The sequence below is a fragment of the Podarcis bocagei genome, assembly GCF_964188305.1.
Source record: "Podarcis bocagei genome assembly, chromosome: 11".
Lineage (NCBI taxonomy): Eukaryota > Metazoa > Chordata > Lepidosauria > Squamata > Lacertidae > Podarcis > Podarcis bocagei.
Window position 1 is genome coordinate 54499480 of NC_138136.1, and position 21742 is coordinate 54521221.

At 44.8% G+C, this 21742-nt stretch overlaps 2 protein-coding genes across 6 annotated transcripts in view; both read right to left on the reverse strand.

Annotated features, from left to right (window-relative positions):
• Nucleotides 1–13229, reverse strand: ELAC1 (elaC ribonuclease Z 1). 5 transcript variants are annotated; one of them, XM_081213120.1, is made up of 5 exons: nt 11885–13229; nt 11712–11754; nt 7426–7606; nt 5486–5953; nt 1–661 (listed from the first exon to the last, which is right to left on the reverse strand). In XM_081213120.1, the coding sequence occupies exons 3-5, from the start codon at nt 7580–7582 to the stop codon at nt 177–179; spliced, it is 1110 nt and encodes a 369-aa protein (XP_081069246.1). In that variant the 5' UTR covers nt 7583–7606; nt 11712–11754; nt 11885–13229; the 3' UTR covers nt 1–176. The 5 variants fall into 5 exon arrangements, with proteins under 5 accessions (XP_081069246.1, XP_081069247.1, XP_081069244.1 ...); XM_081213121.1 differs by lacking the exon at nt 11712–11754; XM_081213118.1 differs by having other exon boundaries at nt 11712–13229.
• A 2572-nt stretch (nt 13230–15801) lies between these two features.
• ME2 (malic enzyme 2) overlaps nt 15802–21742 on the reverse strand; it is a 41576-nt gene continuing 35635 nt past the window's right edge. The window contains exons 15-16 of the mRNA XM_081212944.1: nt 21329–21427; nt 15802–20545 (exon numbers count right to left, since the gene is read on the reverse strand). Coding sequence (XP_081069070.1) covers nt 20381–20545; nt 21329–21427 — 264 coding nt within the window. The 3' untranslated portion in view covers nt 15802–20380. The remainder of the gene's footprint in view (nt 20546–21328; nt 21428–21742) is intronic.

Below are 21742 nucleotides of genomic sequence, written 5' to 3' on the forward strand. Positions count from 1 at the left end.
GTCTTTTGATGATTTAATTAATATATTTGTCAAAAGGAAAGCAAGGATTAGGTCTTTCAAGTAGGAAAAGTGCCCATAAGTAAGTCCAATGAATCAGGTCCGTAAGTGCCTCCAACTGGGCATTAAGAAACTAATTTGGAAGTAAACTATAGCTAGAGGTTCAGCCTATCGGCAAATTAATTTGGCGGCACTATTGTTACTTTTTTCATTGGAATATCAATGGTCATAAAATCCTCGGCTAACACCACTTCTTGGCCATCCAATACCTCCTCGGCTTGCCTCTTCAGCTCCATGACATCCACATCTCCTTCACCTTTCTGACCTGCGGGCTTGTATCTCTGACTGAAGTGAGACAGAACCAGTTTCTTCACTTTGCACAACTTTGCAAACTCCGCCGCCACCCGTGGGGTGCTGTGTCCATGCTCCTTCGCCTTGTCTGCCTGGGCATCGTCCAGCGTGGCTTCGTGAACCAAGAGATCAGCTCCATAACAAAGGGCCGCCGCTCCGTCTCCTACAATGCCAGAGCAGTCTCCTAAAATGCAAACTTTTCTCCCAGGAAGCGGGTCTTCCATGACATCTGAAGGAAAGATGGTTGTACCATTTTCCAAGACAACTGTAGCTCCGTCTTTCAGTCTGCCATATATAGGGCCTGGTGGGACTCCTAGAAATTAAAGCACAGGTCCAAAGCTATTTGTCAAGAAGCTTGGCTTGCAACAAAATTTCAAACCCACTTTTGAGCAATCGGCAATTCCCCCAAAATTCACGCAACCATGCCACCAAGTTTCTAGTCCTTATGAATGCATATCTGCAAAATATGCAGGCATTTTTTACAGCATACTTTTTCCTCTGATGGTACCTATCCAATGATCCGTCCCAGATCCATAACCATTCCTTCCCTGCATCAGTGACTGCTGCTAAAGAACATTTAGCTGGACGGCTCAGATGGTTAGAGTGTGGTGCTGATAGAGGAACTTCCGGGTTGACGCGATCTGGAAATGGCGGATTCCCTCCGAGCTGCGGAGGGAATCGGCTCTACTGAGGACGGGTCTTTGCCGCGCCGGCGACGCGGGGACCCTTAAAAACCGCAGGCGCGGAAGCCTGCGGACTGAAGACTCGGCGGGTGCCTTAAGCGCCCCCCCTGATCCACGAAGAGCCTTTTTAAAGGCTGCGGAGAGGATACGGGGGTGGCGTGGCACTGAGAGTCGACCGCTACCTCGGTGGAGCGAAGCCGCGAGCCATGACCAGAGAGCGCTGACTTTCTTCCTTGAAAATCTGGACTGAAAGAATTACCCGTGAGTAAGACGGATTGGGACTTTAAAAATTTTACCCTGAATTGGAGACGACCGGGGGGTGTGCTAAAAGGAAGTCCGCACCCCCCCCCCTTGCAGACGATCTAAGCAACGACATAAGAGCTAAGCTGGAGAGCCTACCCTTGGTGGGGTGAGTTAAAAAGGACACTAACTTTCAAGATTTAGCTAAAGGAAATTTTGTGCTGGAGAGTGGAGTTTTGGAGACCCTCTTTTTGTTTTAAACAACCCCCCCTCCCGGGCTCGGGAACGTCCTGCCTTTGTGCCTGTGTAAGAGCTGCAGAGTTTGACAGCTGTCAAAGCTGCCAAACGGGCAGTTTAAAGTGGAAAAATCACTATCTAAGATCCCTCTGGATTAAGACGAGTTATAATTGAGCCAAAACTGTTGGAAACAAAGTAATAATAATAAGTTAAAGGACTGTTGGAGAAAAGACTAATAAGTAACCAGATTCCCCCTAGGGGGAACTCTGTGAAACTACAATGGATACAATGGCTGTGGATGGAAAGTTACTAGTGGAAATCGAAAGGATGTTTCAATTGGTGGGAATCTTACAAGAGCAGAGCTTAGCCATGAATAAACAACTTATGACTATGACCTTGGGAACAGGCAACTCTGCTGTTTGTATTGAGGACCTGAATGAGAAAGAATCCACAGCTGAATGGGAAACAATGTCTACAGAGGTGGAAGAGACTAAACAAGAAAAAGAGAAAGTAACCTTGGGAAGCAACAACCAAAAGCTCACATCTGTGGAACACAAGCAAGGAGACTCTGGGAACATGTCTACCACAAGTCTGCGAAAGATGCAGAAGAAGGAGGAGGAGGTTCTGGGACAATATGGAATACAGGAACTTAAAATAAAGAAATATGATTGGGGCCTCCGTTTGGACTTTGATTTTGAAGATACAGGCTTTGTGGAAATTCTCCAGCAGTTGCTTTCAAATCTCCTTGTGGGAAGAGAATATACTTTGATGGTGAAAGATCTTTTTCCAGACTCGACGACTGACATAAAGGACTACCAACAAGACCGGCGGAGAGGGACTGAAAGAGACTTGAAAGCCTCGGACGTGAGGAACCCAGGCTGAGAATCTTGACTTTGGATTTTTATTGGGAAGGGACAAAAACCGGGGATGGGAGGGAGGGAAGAGGAGATTCTTAAAAACTCTTAAGACTTTTAGGTTTGGTTAATATGACTTTTAATTAAGATAAAATGAAAAATCGATGGAAGAGAACTTAAGTCCAACTTAGGAAAATCAAATTTTTTTTATTAGAAAAGAGGTAATAAAATGAATAAGATGGTTAAGAGGAGAAATACCAACTTGCCGATATAATCTTGGGAATTGGGATGCACGAGGGGGGGTGGGGGGAAGTCAGGGAACAAGGTTATGAAACGAGGATCTGCTGAATTTATACATGTTTGTGTCTTGTGTTATTTTTGTGTCTGTATTGTTTTTATAAAAGCGGAAAACCCAATAATTTTTTTTTTTTATAAAAAAAAAGAGTGTGGTGCTGATAACTCCAAAGTTGCAGGTTCAATCCCCATAAGGGGCAGTTGCATATTCTTGCTTTGCAGGGGGTTGGACTAGATGATCCTCAGGGTCCCTTCCAAGTCTGTATGATTTAACATTTTATGCAGGGGAAATACTGAGTTTAGAATAAAGTGCATGCAGGGTTTCCATTTTTAGGTACTGAATTGTTTCTGTTGCCTAACAAGTTCTACACATGAAAAAGTTCCATCCTATTCAGATTCCTTTTCAACCCTTTCTCACTGCATCCATTGCCACATGACTTTTTGCCCTATAGATGATATATATTTTAATACCTGCAATATCTGCAGTGCTTCAGCCAAGGCCAGCCTGATACTCCAGCACATTAAATATAGCTGTCGGTTAGCCTTGGTTGAAAAATAAAAAGGGTAGAGCTATAATCTTATGCAACACTGATTTTTCCTTCCCTGTTACGTGAAGGATTCTCTACTTTGAAATGCTTTTTTGGGGGGTGGGGGGTGGAAGGAGCTCTGCTCTTACCCCCCCCCCCCCAGATTTCTGCACTAAAGTTTTCAGATCTGATCAGAATCATTAACCAACATTACCTGTGTCTCTAAAAGAGAGAAATGTGTGCATTAGTCTATAACAGCGAAGGGAAAGAAGAGCGCAGGCATCTCAAAGACTGGCCTCAAAAGCAAATCCCACATGAAACCAATGGTGATTACATGGAGCAGACAATGGCTTTGAAGACACACACACAAGCACTGCGCTAAATTAATTATTCCCTAAGGTGCCACAGCACTCTCTTTTATGGGTAAAAGCAAGCCGTTTCCCCTGCTCGGAAAATTATTAGTCACACTCAGGAGCTGCGGTGTGACATCAGCGCTCACGACGATCAGCAGAGGCACTGTGGGAATTTGAATCCATCAAGTGTACAGCCGTGGCTAAGAGGTTGCACCAGGCGCTGTGCACCAGGAAGCCCTCTGCTCAAATCTCTCACGGCTCCCTCTGCCAGCAGCACAGTGCTGAACTACAATTCAGGGTCGTTGTGGGAACCATTGAGATACTCTGCCTGAAGTAAATGCTAAGTACGACCTTTATTTACAAGTAGGCCTGGCTGATACAGTGGTACCTTGGTTCTCAAACGCCTTGGTACTCAAACAACTTGGAACCCAAAAACTGCAAACCCGGAAGTAAGTGTTCCAGTTTGCAAACCTTTTTCGGAAGCCAAACATGCTCCATTTTAAGTGTTACGCTTCCGATTTGAGTGCCACACTTCTGTTTTGAGTGTTATACTTCCGATTTGAGTATTACGCTTCCAATTTGCGAGCCACACTTCCACTTGAGTGTTATGCTGAGGTCTGTCTGTTTTTGCTATTTATTTTGCGTTTTTGTTTTTGCGGCTCCTTTTGTTTTGTTTTTGTGACTGCGTGTAACCCAGTTCGGCTACTGGTTGATTGTGTGACTGCGGTACGTTGTTTATTGCTTTCATTTTATGGATCAGTGGTCTTGTAAGATAGTAAAATTCATGTTAAATTGCTGTTTTAGCGGTTTTTTAAAAGTCTGGAATGGATTAATCCATTTTGCATTATTTTCTATGGGAAAGCATGCCTTGGTTTTGGAATGCTTTGGTTTTGGAACGGACTTCCGGAACGGATTAAGTTTGAGAACCAAGGTACCACCGTATATCACTCAGGAACAGACCGTGATATCGGCTTCATTCAACGCTATATTGTTGGTGAAACCGCCACCACTCCTGAGTCCCTCTGCTAGTGACTTCCTCCAGCGAGTGTTGCTAGCAGAGGGACTCGGGAATGGTGGCAGTTTCACCAGCGATATACCGCTGAGTGAAACCACCATCCCACTCTGCCTCCCTCTGTATCCTTAATTGCTTGGCTGAGGAGTGTGCAGTTGCCGGTTCCCTTGGCAGAGCAATTAAAGGTGTCCCCACCCCAGTGCTGGCTCCCACACAAGCGGGGGGAGCACCAGGGGTGTCTCAGCTGGGGATCAGGAGCGCTCCAGCACACCAGCTGAGCCATACAAACAAGCTGCTTTGTCCCATCCCGCTGGAGGTAAAATCGAACCTTGACTGGGATCCAATGAATATTAGTACATTGACCAGGAATTGGCATTGCGTGTGCTAATATTGATTGGACCACCGGATTAGCATGATCATGAGCACCCTATATGCTAACAGCAAAACCATTCTTCAAGTATCAATCCTTATGTAGCCAAAACAGGACCATCCACACACAAAAGGGCACAACCAAGGAAATTCCAAAGTTTACCGATGTAAAAATCTTACCAAAACAAAAACATTCTAATGAGGACTGAGCATGCTCAGTTGGCTACAGAACACTGTCTGCTGGGCAGGGGAGGGGCAATGGAATGGAGTACCCTGAGGAAAGGGCTTGGTTGGCTGGTACCCTGAACAGGAAACCTCCATGCTGCAACTTTCTGTTGCAGGTCTCACTAAAAAAAGGGGGGAAAGACTAGAGGTAACCACTGGGTGCCCTTCAGAGGTGTAGATTCCCATCATCCATAATCATTGGCCATGCTAGAAGGGGCTGCTTGAAATTGCTATCCACAAACTCTAGAGGGTACCTGTTGGTTGTCACTGTTTAAAGACAAACTTCAAAACACCTGCTACAGGACAGTTTTCCTAAGGGTCGAAAGAGGCAGGCCCTTATTACCTAGTTCCTTCAGCTTCTGGGCGTTGAGTTTGCCAGGCCGTGGCTTCTCTTCCACGAGAAATCCGAAGGAAGGTATGCGGTGAAACAGCCTAAACGCCTTCACCACAAACTGAGAGTTGTCCACCAAGGTGTACGAGTCTTCTAGAGGGTCCAGGCGAAGGGTTTTTCCTGGTGCCTCTTCAGACGAGACCTTGTCTCCGTCCACAAAAGACAGCTCCTTCCGTTCCTCTGCAGGGCACTGGTCTGGCGTAGGCACCAGTTCGTGAACGACCCAAGGGAAGGCGAGCTGCGAGTGGGAAAGCTCCAAAGTTCTGCAAAGGAAGCTCCTCAGCCCAAGAGGTCCATAAATCTCAACCGGCGGCTTGTTTGTGGCAGGGCTACTCTGGAGGCTGATCGTACAAAGAAGCCCAGGCAGGCCAAAGACGTGGTCGCCGTGGAGGTGTGTTATAAAGATCTTGGCAATCCTACCTAAAAACCAAACAGTGGATTGGAGATGAGAGAATTCAGGAGGCATACGTTGAAAACAGCACATGGAGAAAACAGAAGTTCACACCAGAGAAGTACAAATATATTAGGATATAGTTCCGTTCCACCTTTAGAACAGGCATACGGAGTTGTTCTTTTTCTTAACTGCCATCGCTTCTGTCGGCGAGGTCCACAGAGGTAATTTTGGTTCCAATATTCCTTTATATTTTATCCAGATCTTATATAATGATTTCCTTATTAGATGATTCAGGAAGACTTCACCTCATAAATTAGATAGGCATGCCACCCATTATCGATTATCATAATCGGTATGAGTCAATATTTTATTATTGTGATGCCTCCTGGCTTGCACTTTAGCTTCTTCATTTTATTTTATTCTTGGCTATGTTTGCCCTTCTTAACAAAATCAATAAATATTATATGAAATAAAACATCAAATGAATAAATAGAAATGATTGGCGACACCTTGGTGCACAGTATAGGATTGCCGCCTTAAGCATGGAACTGGAAACACATACTTTTCCAAAGCTGCCAGCTTGGCTAGAACTTCTAGCTTCTGCTGGAAGAAACAAGATTTACCAACTAGAGAAGAATGGCAGATGAAGATGATGGACTATATGGAACTTGCCGAACTGACCAGGAGACTCTGAGACCAGAGAGAAGAGACGGTGGAAGAAGATTGGAATATTTGAAAAAATATGTTAATATTTAAATCTTAGAATAGCTTTGGAAGTGGATTTGGGCTGTAGGTTTAGAAGTAGAAGATAGTGTATTTTAAAATAGTATTATTTGCAAGTGAAGATTTTTATGGTTAAAGTAAACGTGATAAAAAAATGGTTAGAAATTATGATATATGTAAACTGCTAAAGATGAGGTAAAATAAAAATCAGATAGGGGGGACTCGGGGAAGCCCACCTAACAATGTTTCAAAAAAAAAGGATAAGGCAAGAATCTGTTTCTATTGTTTGTTTTCCTGTTTGTGCTGTTTATTTGTGTTATAAAATGAATTAAAAAAACTGGGGGGGGGGGGAATAGAACTTCTAACTTCTACCAGCAACTTTAGAAAAGAGGTTGCTGGCATCTACAGTGGTGCCCCGCAAGACGAATGCCTCGCAAGACGGAAAACTCACTAGACGAAAGAGTTTTCTGTTTTGGAGGTGCTTCGCAAAACGAATTTCCTATGGGCTTGCTTCGCAAGACGACAATGTCTTGCAAGTTACTGCTGGTTTTTTTCCCTCTCCCCCCCCTTTTTCTAAGCCGCTAAGCCGCTTATCAGCTGATCCGATCAGCAGATAAGCCGCTAAAAGCCGCTAATAGCACTAATCCGCTAATCCTTCAATGGGCTTGCTTCGCAAGACGAAAAAACCGCTAGACGAAGAGAATCACAGAATGGATTCTTTTCGTCTTGCGAGGCACCACTGTACCTGACTTGAGAGACAACGGAGTTTGCTGACCTGCTTTCAGATGACTTTTCATGAACTGGGTTTGCGTCCCCTCACCACAATCGAACAACCAGCTTTCTCCTTCAAAACGGACCACCGTAGCTGAGGCCCCTCTCGTTGGAGATGGGTACGCAGCCCCGGTTCCCAGGAAAGTAACATCCATCGCCATTTTGTTCCAAATCAGCGTGGCACCCTAGCAGAGACAGTAACAAATGGGATTTAATTTTAGGTTTTCTGGCCCCGTGCACAAAGAGAAAAGCTACGTGACATCAAAATGTACTGGTAAAGGCTAAGCACACTTACTAAGGCGTAAAGGCCTAAACACCAGAATTATTGAATACCCAATGAAGCTGAATGTTGCAAGATTAAGGCAGACAAAAGAAATCCGCTCCCAAAGAGGTAATGACTGACGGCCGCCAGGTTGGATGGCTTTCAAAGAGGATTAGACAAAGTCATGGAGGATAAGGCTCTTGCTTGTGGGTTTTCCATAGACATCTGGTTTGCTAACTGCTGCCTTTCGTCTGATTCAGCAGGGGTCTTCCTAGGTTCCTAAACTCCATGGAGCTCAGGTTTACTCCTATCATAGAATAACAGAAGAGTTTGAAGTAGGGTTACCAGACGTCCCCGTTTCCCAGGGACAGTCCCCGGATTTGCAAATCGGTCCCCGGACAAATTCTGTCCCCGGAATGTCCCCAGATTTGCAAATCTGTCCCTGGGAAATGTGGCAGCAGCTGCCTCAGCAGCCCGGAGCCAGCCTGGTAGCGCAGTTGGCTCTGGCTGGCTTCAGGAGCTGCTCGCTGCCGCCGCCATTGCCAAAGGGGAACCGGGGACGTCTGGCAGTACAGATCTCCTGCCCCCTTCCCCCTTTGTTTTGAAGGATCGAGGGAGGCTCGGGGGAGTCGTGGGCGGGCAGCTGTTGCTTAGGAGGGGCGCAAAGCGCTCGGTTTCTCTGCCAGACAAGGTGCAAAGCCCTTCTTTTGAATCCTGTGAAACATAAATGCACAGTTTTTTTAAAAAAACTGGGCAATGGCCACCCACCCGCGACTCCCGAGCCTCCCCCGATAAGTCAAAACAAAGGGGGAAGGGTGAGGAGATTGGGGAAGGTTCAGGAGCCACAGGGGGGCAGCGCACTTTTGCTCAGTTTCTTAAAAACTCTGTGCATTTATGTTCCACAGGGTGCGAAAGAAGGGCTTTGCACCTTATATACAATATGCATGTGTGCTTGGGCCCAGGGTCTTTTGCCTCACCATCCCCACTACTGACTCCCTGTTGCTACTCAGCTTAAAAAAAAGGGGGGGGGGTCCCCGGATTCATTGGAAAAAAAATTGGCAACCATAGTTTGAAGGGACTCCAAGGGTCATCTAGTCCAACCCCCTGCAATGCAGGAATCTCAGCTAAAGCGTCCATAACAGATGGCCATCCAGCCTCTGCTTAAAAACCTCCAAAGAAGGAGAGTCCACCACTTTTCGTGGGAGTCTATTCCACTGTCAAACAGCTCTTAACTGTCGTAAAATTCTTCCTGATGTTTAGTCGGAATCTCCTTTCTTGCAACTTGAAACCACTGGTTCGAATCCTACCCTCCAGAGCAGGAGAAAACAAGCTTGCTCCATCTTCCATGAGACAGCCCTTTCTAGATATTTGAAGATGGCTATCATATCTCCTCTCAGTCTCCTCTTTTCCAGGCTAAACATACCCAGCTCCTTCAAACGCTCCTCATAGTTTCCAGGCCTTTGACCATCTTGGTTGCCCTCCTCTGCACACATTCCAGCTTGTCAATATCCTCCTTAAATTGTGGTGCCCAGAACTGGACACAGTATTCCAAGTGTGGTCTGACTAAGGCAGAATACAGTGGTACTATTACTTCCCTTGATCTAGACACTATGCTTCTGTTGATGCAGCCTAGAATAGCATTAGCTTTTTTGCTGCCACATCACACTGTTGACTCACTGTTAAGCTTGTGGTCCACCAAGACCCCTAGATCCTTTTCACATGTACTGCTACCAGGTGTCCCCCCATCCTACATTTGGGCATCTTGTTCTTTCTGTCTAAGTGCAGAAACTTCAGTTTTTTGCTGCTTCTTCTTTTAGTTGCTGTTTTGTTAATAGTGTTTTATAGATTGTAATGGTTTTATTAATGGCTTGTTAATTATTTTACATGATTTGTGCTGGATTTGTGGTGCTCGATTATGTTTTATTATGGCTATTGTTATTTATTATCTGTAAGCTGCTTTGGGATCCATCTGAATGAAAAGCAGCACAGAAACACAACCAACCAACCAACCAACCAGGGCCGGATTTAGGTTTGATGAGGCCCTAAGCTACTGAAGAAGGATGTGAGTGGCGCTGTCGGTTAAACCACAGAGCCTACGGCTTGCCGATCAGAAGGTCAGTGGTTCAAATCCCATAACTAAGCGGCTTAGTCATGCTGGCCACATGACCCGGAAGCTATACGCCGGCTCCCTTGGCCAATAAAGCGAGATGAGCACCGCAACCCCAGAGTCGTCTGCAACTGGACCGAATGGTCAGGGGTCCCTTTACCTTTAAACTACTGAAGGTAATGAGGCCCTTTATATGTCCAGCTGTTCTTTGTCAACAACAAATTGTCGCTGTTTTTTGTTGAATATATGCTATATGGTAATTTATGGACCTAATAGGTATCAAAAGCCATTTGCACATAACAAAATATTTATTTTATCAAAGTAATTGTTGAACTGAAATACTATTAAGAAGTAGTACAGTATAAAAGGGACGCGGGTGGTGCTGTGGGTTAAACCAGAGCCTAGGGCTTGCCAATCAGAAGGTCGGCGGTTCGAATCCCAGCGACGGGGTGAGCTCCCGTTGCTCGGTCCCTGCTCCTGCCAACCTAGCAGTTCGAAAGCATGTCAAAGTGCAAGTAGATAAATAGGTATCGCTCTGGCAGGAAGGTAAACGGCGTTTCCATGCACTACTCTGGTTCGCCAGAAGCGGCTTGGTCAGGCTGGCCACATGACCCGGAAGCTGTACGCCGGCTCCCTCGGCCAGTAAAGCGAGATGAGCGCCGCAACCCCAGAGTCGGCCACAACTGGACCTAACGGTCAGGGGTCCCTTTATCTTTACAGTATATTAATAGTAAAATTTTGGGAAGAGGCCAAGAGAGTGGGGCCCTAAGCTATAGCTTAGGGTAGCTATAGCTACCTTTGAAGGTGACTCAGAAACTGCAATTAATCCAGAATGCGGCAGCTAGACTGGTGACTGGGAGCGGCTGCCAAGACCATATAACACCAGTCCTGAAAGATCTTCATTGGCTTCTAGTACATTTTCGAGCACAATTCAAAGTGTTGGTGCTGACCTTTAAAGCCCTAAACGGCCTTGGTCCAGTATATCTGAAAGAGCGTCTCCACCCCCATCGTTCTGCCCAGACACTGAGGTCCAGCTCCGAGGGCCTTCTGGCAGTTCCCTCACTGTGAGAAGCCAAGTTACAGGGAACCAGGCAGAGGGCCTTCTCGGTAGTGGCGCCTTCCCTGTGGAACACCCTCCCACCAGATGTCAAAGAGAACAACTACCAGGCTTTTAGAAGACATCTGAAGGCAGCCCTGTTTCGGGAAGCTTTTAATGTTTGATGTATTATAGTATTTTAATATTCTTTTGGAAGCCGCCCAGAGTGGCTGGGGAAGCCCAGCCAGATGGGCGGGGTATAAATAATAAATTTATTATTATTATTATTATTATTATTATTATTATTATTATTATTATTATTATTATTTTATAGCTTGTTTACCTTTTATGTAAATCTGGCACTGCAACCAACCAACTAAATCAAACATTCTGCAAGAAAAGCTTGTCTCCCCAGGTAGAATGGCCTGTGCCACTTCAGGTTGCAAAGGAGATATAGCATTGCTTCCAAACGCTACTTGACATGAAACTCTCGCTGCAGGAAGAAAACCAGCATTGATCAATGCTAGAACCAGGCTGCTCCATGTCAAGCTTTCCTTTCGCAGAGAATGCTGGTGTGTTGTTGTTTTTTTGTTTTAAGACAGAGCATTAAAAAACAGTAACCCCCTACTCATTAAAACAGAGGCATGCATTTTAACCCTTTCCTGGCATGCATAGAACCTCAGCCAATCTGCAAACGGCATTCATCGACCTGGGAATTCCGCCCCCCCCCCATAGCGTTGGACTACTATTCCCATCATCCCTAGTCATTGCTGGGGCTCATGGGAGCTGGAGTTCGCCACCTGATTTTGCTCCTGGGCGTAAAAGCGGCTCGTTTACAGTTTCACGGGGCGTTTGCTGTGTGTGTGTGGTTTTTTCCCTACCCACCTGGGGTTTTCTCTCTCGGAGTCCTCTTAGCTTGAGAGCCCGGCTACCATGGAAGGGAAATAAGAAAATAAAGAATAGGTGATTTTTGTTTAAAGAGGAGGGTTTTTCTAGCAAGCCTCCCTGCTTGAAAATCAGGTTTGCTCATTCGGACCTTTCCCCGGTTCAAAACAAACCTTGCAAGCAAGCAGCCGGAAGCGGAGGAATGAACTGCCCTCTTTGCAAGCTCAGAGGCGCCCTTCTCCTGCGGGATGGGGGGCTATTGCGCATGCTCAGGAAGTGAGCAGAATAGGAAAGGCAATAGGTTCCGGGGTTGAGTCCGTTCAGGGGGAGGAGGAGGAGGAGGAGCCGCTGCAGAGGAAGAAAAGGAAGCGCTTTGGCATTTTGGATGTAGCTGCTGGCGAGTCTGGAGGTGAAATGGCTGAAAATCGGGAACGCTTCTAATTTCATTATTTTATGCAAAGTATATTAAAAAGTGCATAAAAGGAAAAGGTACAATCGGCAGCTGAAACTGATGGAATAGGCTGAATTAGCAAGTTTAACTAGTAAAATTGGACTAAAATGGTCAACCCAAAGCTTTACATTTCTGGTGTTTATCACCACAACAGTTCTCAACACTGGGTTTTAGGAAAGCAAATAATTTAATTAGGCAGCGCCTATATGATACTGAGCGGCAGAAAAATTTGGCCGCGACAAGGAAATTTTGTCCATGGTTTTGATTATTTCCCACCTAGTCATTTTGACACGTTTGCACTCTATTTGCAAAATTTAGCAATTCCAGAATACAGACTGTACTTGAGGGTCGATTTCGAAAAACTCCCCTGGAAAAACGGTTATGTCCCTGTGGAAATGGCAGGATTGAATCAGTAGCTCATCTGCTTCTGGCTTGCACTCTTTATAAAGATTTGAGGAGTGAGGTTATTACTTATTACCCCTCTACTACTATCCATACCACATCGCTCAACCATTGCTATTGTGTCCTTTCTTCTAGCAGAGAGATGTCTAACTGGTACGTAGATCCCGTGCTGATCCAGGTGGATCGCGGGATCCTTGTGTACAAAAAGTTATGGGCGGAAAGCTAAATAAAAACCTGCAATCCTCCACCCCCAAAAAGTTCAACAACTCTGGGCAATCCACCCACACAACGCACAATGGGTAGATCACTGCCAGGGTTTTTTTATACTGGGAGTAGATCAGAGTCTCTTGGGAGTTGGACATGCCTGTCATCAAAATAATCAGGTGACAGCAAAAAAAAAAAAATGCAGGGGCAATTGGAATAAGAGCTATTATTTGATTATTGATGTGAACCTCCAGAATGTATTTTCTTCTATCAGATCAAAATGAGTAGATAACATCAAAGGTTGCTAGGTTCATAGCAGGGGCAATCAGAATAAGGGCCACTAACTGACTGCTGATTCAGGACTTTAAACTGTGCTTTTATATCAAATTTCCTTTTCTGCGTATACTGTAATGTTTTACTGTTGCTATGGCCATTGGCTAATGCGAATAAAGTTTTATTTCTCTATCCAGAATGTATTTTGTATAGTTAAGTTTTTACCTCTATCTTCAGTACATTTTTATTTTGTTGTTATGGCTAGTGGCTGATGCAAATAAAGATTCTTCTTCCGATGAATTAGAGAGCAAGGCAAGATAGTTTTTAAGGAGGACTGGGAAAAGTTTGCAGATTTCTTTGATTTTTTTGGTAAACATGTTAAAACGCAAGGCGGTTTTGAGTAAGAACAGCAGCAAAGTGTACCTGAGAAGGTAAAGGACCCCTGGACAGTTAAGTCCAGTCAAAGGCGACTATGGGGTTGCGGCGCTCACCTCGCTTTCAGGCCAAGGAAGCCGGTGTTTGTCCACAGACAGCTTTTTGGGTCATGTGGCCAGCATGACTGAACCGCTTCTGGCGCAACAGAACACCGTGACAGAAACCAAAGCGCACGGAAACGCCGTTTACCTTTGTGCCACAGCAGTACCTGTTTACTCGCACTGGTGTGCTTTCAAACTGCTAGGTTGGCAGGAGCTGGGACAGAACGACGGGAGCTCACCATGTTGCAGGGATTCAAACCGCCAACCTTCTGATCAGCAAGCCCAAGAGGCTCAGTGGTTTAGACCACAGCGCCACCCGCGTCCCCTACTCTGAGAATACGGTGGAGGAGACATGGCATAGTATAATTTTAATAATAATAATATTTTTTTATTTATATCCAGCCCTCCCCAGCCGAAGCCGGGCTCAGGGTGGCTAACAACAATAAAATATGCAGCAGTATTAGGAAATTTGGGGAAACCATGGAAGGGTGGAGGGGAAGTCGAACATTAATGGAATGCTAATTGGAAAATGTATAATTTGTTTTATTTTCTTTTGGAAAACTTGAGAATTAAAAAGAAAAGGTACAACTAATCACAATATATGCAAACAGCTGCCATTTCATATATGCTTGTCTAGTATGTAGGTATGTTATGCAAATACATATATAGCTTTATATGTAGGGGCCAGCCTGTGGAAGCCACAGAGACCTGCTTCTGCATGGACAAATTGGGTGCATCACCCACAAGCAGTTTATCACATGCATCAGCTTGATCATATATAGAGGATTTTATGCGTCAGCCTTCCTGGTGCCCATTCCAGATTGGTCCTGTCCACTGATGCCAATAAGTGTTGCAGTTGCCCTGTGGCGGCACCACTATGCAGATGATTGAAAGGCATATTGACAAACAGTACGTTTCCGAGCACAATTCAAAGTGTTGGTGCTGACCTTTAAAGCCCTAAACAGCCTCGGTCCTGTATACCTGAAGGAGTGTCTCCACCCCCATCATTCATCCCGGACACTGAGGTCCAGCGCCAAAAGACTTCTGGCAGTTCCCTCGCTGTGAGAAGCCAAGTTACAGGGAACCAGGGAGAGGGCCTTCTCGGTAGTGGCACCTGCCCTGAGGAACGCCCTCCCACCAGATGTCAAAGAGAAAAACAACTACCAGGCTTTTTGAAGACATCTGAAGATTATTGTATTTTAATATTCTGTTGGAAGCCGCCCAGAGTGGCTGGGGAAACCCAGCCAGATGGGCAGGGTATAGATAATATTATATATATTATATATGGGAGGATATTGACAAGCTGGAATGTGTGCAGAGGAAGGCAACCGAGATGATCAAGGGTCTGGAAACCAGGCCTTATGAGGAACACTTGAGGGAATCAGGCATGTTTAGCCTGGAAAAGAGTAATCTGAGAGGAGATATGATGGCCATCTTCAAATATCTTAAGGACTATTCCCAGAAGATGGAGCAGACTTGTTTTCTCCTGCTTCGGAGGGTAGGACCCCAAACCAATGGATTCATGTTACAAGAAAGGACAACTTTTTGACGGTAAGAGCTGTTTGACAGTGGAACGGTCTTCTTTGGGAAATTGTGGACTCTCCGTCCTTGAGAGGTTCCCCCCCCAAAAAATAATATTTATTATTCTCAGTAGATAAACATAGTAAAAAAAAGAAAAATTATAATAAAGACAATCAAAAAATAAAAAGAAAAAAGATACATTCAACATATTATCACTTAATTAATTAAAATTAAGTACCATCTATCTTCATAAACATAGTATTTGACTTCCTCGAATCTCTTCCATCTGAATTTCTTAGGAATTACCGTATTTTTCGCTCTATAACACGCACCCAACCGTAACACGCACATAGTTTTTAGAGGAGGAAAATCCGTAGGCATGCCACCCGTAGGCATTCCCTCCATAACACGCACAGACATTTCCCCTTACTTTTTAGGAGGAAAAAAGTGAGTGTTGTGGTGCAAAAAATACGGTATATGTAGCAGTTTCCAATATCAGTGTTTCAAAAGACCATATCACAGTCCTAATTACATAGAGGTTTTTAAGCAGAGGTTGGATGGCCATCAGTCACGGATACTTTAGTTGATATTCCTGCATTGCAGGGGGATGGACTAGATGACACTCAGGGTCCCTTCCAAATATTATTCTATGGTGTAGGAAAGCTGCATCAATGAATGAATGAGTAGAGAGGGGCAGGGCTCCCTTGTGTGTGAGCCGAAGGCTCGTGCAACTTGGCAAAATAATAGTTTCACACACACAACGTAGGCAAAAGGGACGGCTTTTACTATGAAAATAGAAGACCATTAACACGTATCTCAGTACAGTTACAATATTACCAAAGGAGAAAAATAAACCCACATTTTTAAACACAGTGTTTGTTCATTTTTAAGCCACACAGACTGCTTCGCAATAAACCATATTCTGAAAAAAGGTTCATCCTGAGGATTTGTATTTTGACTATGCAAGAATTGCTCCCACAAAGGTGTTTGATTTGCTTTAGAAACAGCCCAAACAGCATTTATGCAAGGCACAACAGCTGATGGAACTAAAATTGCCTTACTTTTATGCTCCGCTTGGGACATTTTGGGCTATCAGAGAGAGTTGGGGTTTCTTATTTCCCATTGGGATTCCTCATGCAGAGGAGCCAGAAAAATGAAAGGGTTTTCCCACTTGAGCCATAAGAAAACTGTCCCCGTTTCTGTATACAGTACATGGTTTCAGGGCCAAATCCAGGAGCCCAACCAGCACATGGCAGTCAACAGAGATTTCCTGTTGTATAGATCATTGTGTACACATGCATATGTTCACTTTAAATTCAGACCACATTAGGTTTCGGCACATCTCCAAAAATGTAGCTTCTGGTGGCATGTGCCTAAAGCAGATCTGGGATGAATTCAATAAATAGTGGCTGTTACGCAGACCCAAAAGGGCATCATGGGTTCAGGTGGTTGTGTGAACAGCTCCTTCACTGACGCTGGACAGCTAAGGAGAGACACGGGTCAAGTTTTCCAAACACGAGTTTCACCTCTCAAAAAAGAATTCCAAGCTAACAAGATGTACAAATACATAACGAACCCTCTTCTGAAGAATTGCTTTCAATCCCTCTAAAGCAGCATTTAAGCTTTTGTTGCACTCATGGAAAAGCAATCTTCATGCACAAAGCCGCAAGAGCAATCATTAAAACAGATTCGTTAAAAATGACTTACAGAATAAATAAACGTCGCTAAAAAGAAAACAAGGGTTAGGAAGTGGGGAAGTGCAATGATGAAGCCATGTTATAAGGCAAACAAAGGGGAGGGGGAATTCCCTTCTAAAACAGGTGCCAGGTGATGCTATTTTGTGTGCAAATAAAAAAAGGAAAAAAGACATTACAACTAAGACACATTTTTAAATAGCATTGTCGACACCCCTTTGTTGTTTTTCTGCCAAGAACACAAAAGAAACTTACGCTCACAGCTACGTTATAGTGCCTTGTTTTTCACATGTTATTTTACTATTTTTTAAAATGGTATTCGTCAAGGATCTTGCAAAGGTTGACTTGAATGGAAGGCTCACATCCCTGGAGGAGACAGATCGAGTGGATCGGAATTGAACTACACTCAACAAACTCACAAGATTCACCTGTTCCCAGACTACCACTTCACACTGGGGGGGGGGGGCAAATAAATATCTGAATATCCCTATTTTATTTTATTTTTTAAAACACCTTCCTGCACATCACAGAACTAGTATAAAGGGAAGGTTGGTTCAAGGCAACTTTCTCCTTAACATATTAGTTTTGCATGTGCACAGCGCTCTCTCGCTTTTTATTCTGGGGAACATTTAAGCACGCAATTCCCCACCTGGAGTCTGAAGAAGGTGCAATCCAGCGACAGAGGCATCACCAGAGTCGGATAGTTGTGTAAACTCAGTTCTCACAAGAGCAACATGGGAAGAAGGGAAACATTAGCTGGACTATCTCTCAGACTAAATACATTCTGTCAAAGCTTGTGTACTTGGATCCAAGTATGACCACACAACTACCTCTAGAATCTAGAAAATTATGTGCCCAATTGCATTAACCTAGCTATGCCTATGAAGGACAGTGGGAAGACAGTTTCAAACTATGCGAGTGCTCCTGTATCTTAAAACTGTAGCATGGAAAACACCCTTAAAATACTCCTTTGAATGTTCTGTGTGTCCAAGACACACTGGGCTGTTCATATACCGTATGTATGATCCAACTCTTAAAGCCTTGAGGGTGTGTATAGGAGAAAAGGACCATTCTGTCTGCTTTCTGTTGAGAAGTGTGGCACAAGCACTGCTGCAGGAACAGTCCACACACCTCAGTGAAATCCAGGAGACTTTACCCAAAGAACAGTAGCTGGCTTGCACAGCTCCAATGAATTTACTGGAGCTTGTGCAAACTCCGGTAAATTACCCTTTTTGTAATCACAACCTTTGCTGGTGCAAAAAATCCATCTCTTTGTGTATGAGCATGCAATCATCTTGGGAGACAAAAAATTATGCAAAGAGGTGAAGTAGGGGAAATGGCAGAGAAGACATTAGCATAATGCCAATCTAATACTAAGTGATGCTTGTCCGGCAGCTCATCAGTCTGCTGAGAACATTTGAATTAAATCTGTTCAGAAATGTACCCCGTACGCTTGATTGGTTTAATTTCTTTCATCACAAACGTCTTCCATCCCTTTTGGAAGGCAGAAGAGCCATTAAGGGCAGCGAGTGTGGAGTGCCAGATATAAACCCCGATATCTCATTGTTGCTTCTACACAAAATGAGGCGGTCAAGAAATCCTAATCCGTTTCCCAAGTCTGTTTAAAACTAGAGCTGCTGTTGCCTGGTGCTTATCGGAAGAAGTTTCTCTGTAGTAAACAGGGAACAATGCCCACTCCCCATTTCTCACGATCACCACAATTTTAGGTAACAACTCATTTGATAGATTAAAAAAAACACACAGCCAGGCACCAAATAAGTCTTTGTACTAAATGTACAATCAGTTGGAAAATCAGTTTTGCAACAGCTGTACACATAGCGGATCTATAGTTAAGGGTGGCTCAGTCGGGTGGAAGCCGTGGCCGGACTGCTCACTGACCACGTTGCATGCCAAACGCAAGCCTTGCATCTGGTCAGGTCAAAATGCAGCTTAGCACTGGGGAAGCCCACACTGAAACTGCCCCTTGTTTTAAGAGGCACAAATCTTGCTATTATGTTGTAAAATAAAGCCAGTCCAAGCTAATTCCTAAATGCATGCCTCCATCCAAAGTTTGGGAGTGTATGCGTTTTTGAATGCAGAATTTCCATGGGAACTGGGAATGACCTGTACAGGAGGCTGAAATTTAAATATGGGAAGACCACCCCGATGCTGATGCCATTGGGACAGAGCTCTGAGGATGCACTGGAGGCCCAGGATTTGGGGCTACGGAGTGTAAGCACCCCGCAGAGAAAAACTTTGAAAAGGCAAAACTGGAACATTGTAGAAGCCAACACTGGTACGCGAGGTGTAGAACCTTTGGCCCTCCAGATGTTGCTGAACTCCAACTCCCATCAGCCCCAGCAAGCATGGCCAATGGCCAGGGATGATGGGAATTCTAGTTCAGCAGCACCTGGAGGGTCAAAAGTTCTCACACCCCTAGTATAGATTCAAGAGACTTAGGTCACTTACACACTGTGGACTCTGCGCTGTTCACGCATAAAAGTTTTTTGCTGCATCCCTGAAACATCATCCTCATCAAAAGGCCACCCCATAATTTAGCCCACTGCATTTAAGCCAGTTTGATTGTCTGGGGGGTTTTTTTTTGCGAGGAGGGTGTTACTTGCTGGGTTTTCTGGAAGATTTTCTGGATTTTTAAACTGGAAAATAATATGGGAGGCATTGTGACATTGTGCGGGTGCTGCATTTGTGAACAACACAGACTTCACAATCAACTGCCATGTGGAAGCACTCTAAAACCATGCTTGCTGGCAAGGTTGTTTTTCTTTTTGTTTTTGTAGCAGAGCTAAGAAGGGCAAAGTTGCTTACTCGAAGCTCAGAACAGACAACTCGCCATGTTTACCTGCAAAGGAAGCTGGCAGCCCGTCCTAAAATCTGACATTGCCCAATGGAGGCCACAAAGCTCAGCACATCAGACAACTGCAAGGGCCATCAGGGCACATATAAAACAGGCAACCAGAGTACAAAAAGGGATGAAGAGATTTGGTAGCCAGCTTAAGGCCTAGTTAATGCATGCAGCAGGATCAAGAGGTAAAACCATTTCTGCGCTGTACCACTTTAAGACGCTGGAAGGTTGCCTGTCTGAATGTTTTCTCCATCAAAAACAAGTTCTGTGCAAGCAGAAAAGCAGCACATGCCAGAAGGCTAGGCCGAATCTTTCTGACATGCTCATTTTCTACACTCGGTGAGTTTATTCGTTTCCAATATAGATAAAGAAGATCATTTGCAGTCTGAAGTGGGGCAGCTCAGAAGAAGCTCTACCACTAAATATATAAACTGGGTCTATATAACAGGAATGACAAGATAATTAAGGATTTCCTGTATACGGTTAAGTGACCCTGAGGACTGTAAAAGTGATTTTTTTAAAAAAAAAACCACACCAAATCAATGTAAGTTTTTGTATCTTGGTTCCAGATAAGTCACTTCCATCCACTGGAATGCAAATCGTCGGAGGGGAAATCTACACCAGGAGCAATCCAGGCAACTGTTACGGGGCAAGGCTTAAAAATACTTTTGCCGTTGTTGGAAAAAATCAAAGTCTCAAAACGTTCCTGGTTTTAAATCTGTTCCGGAAAGAGATTCCCTGCAGAATTTCAGGTGCCACCTGAGGAACATGCCCCCTTCGGTGAGTCACTGTGTTTTTGGTGGATGCGCCGTAGATTCTGGCCAATCATACAAATCCGGCAGAAACGATTCATACTTGTAGTTCCAGATCCTCGACCGTATGTGCTTGTTCTTGTCTGCAGGCTCAGGGTAATGGAACGCCATGTTGTTGGCATACAAAAATTCCATAACCTGGAGCGGGAGGAAATCAGATTATTGATCTGCAGGATTCCCATGATCCATCTCAGAGATGGAGAACACAGAAAGCTGCCTTATGCTGGTCCATCTCCTTCAGTATTGTCTACACCCTGGCTAGCCAACCTGGTGCCCTTCAGATGCTGGACTCCAAAACCCATCATCCATGACCGTCGGACCATGAGGGCTGGGGCTAATGGGAGTTGGAGTCAGGCAACAAAGGGTGCCTCTCTATGGTTTCACATGGGTCTCTCTCAACCCTGCCTGCAACTGGATCTGGGACTGTACGCACGCAAAGAAGATGTTCTGCCACTGAGATGAAGTCCTCCTTGTGGTCCTCCAGCTTGCCGTTGGACCCTCCAGCTCCCATCAGCCTCAGCCAGCAAGGCCAACCATCAGGGATGATGGAAGCAACATCTGGGGAGAGCCACAGATTCCCCATCACTGGTGTCTTCCTATTGAAATATTTTGTTTCCAACCACGAGCAGCCAATTGCTTCTGGAAGCTCACAGACAAGGCTTGAAGATGGCCTTGGCATTTTGGGCCCAGACGTGTGCTACCTTTGTCCTTCAAGGTTTCCGTTCAATGATGATCGTCATTATCCAAACCTTGTTTGGACACCTAGAATGGGCAGTTTAGGTTCATCCCACACAATCAATTCCAGCCCCTAGAACATCATTGGTTGTCCCAACCTGCTCCACCCTGCGATATTCAGAAAAATTAAGGTGGGCTGTACATCTATCCAAACGCTCCTCCTGCCACCCCCAAAATTGCACTTACTTTAACGGCAATGTTAATGGAAACCTCCCGGATGTTTGCAAGAGGAGGATAAAGCCGTCCCTCAGCAAGTTCTTCCTCAGTCAGCTGCTCTGTTAACGCCTTTTTTAATACAAAGAGAAAAACATTACACAGGAACGAACCAACATCTGGGGTTACACTGGTCCTGGGCCATTTAAGGCTTTAGAGACGATACCAACACTTTGGCTGAGGCCTGGAAATGGCTCTCAAGCCAGTGAAGTTGCTGCAATAATGGGAGCCACGCAATCGCAGTAACGGGCTCCGGTCTACATCCTTGCTGCTACGTTTTTGAACCAGAGGACGTTTCGAAACTGTCTTCCAAGGCAGCCCCATGTAGAGCACATTGTGGTAGCCCTGATCTAACCAAGGCATTTGACGTCATGGAGCAAACTCCTC

Bases quoted from the DNA above. Each gene is read 5' to 3' on its own strand.
- ELAC1 (XM_081213121.1), bottom strand. From the start codon at position 7,582: ATGGCGATGGATGTTACTTTCCTGGGAACCGGGGCTGCGTACCCATCT. The intron at 5,954-7,425 runs GTCAGCAAACTC...TTTGGTTTTTAG, and splicing joins GAAAAGTCATCTGAAAGCAG to GTAGGATTGCCAAGATCTTT. The intron at 662-5,485 runs GTAATAAGGGCC...TTTAATTTCTAG, and splicing joins CCAGAAGCTGAAGGAACTAG to GAGTCCCACCAGGCCCTATA.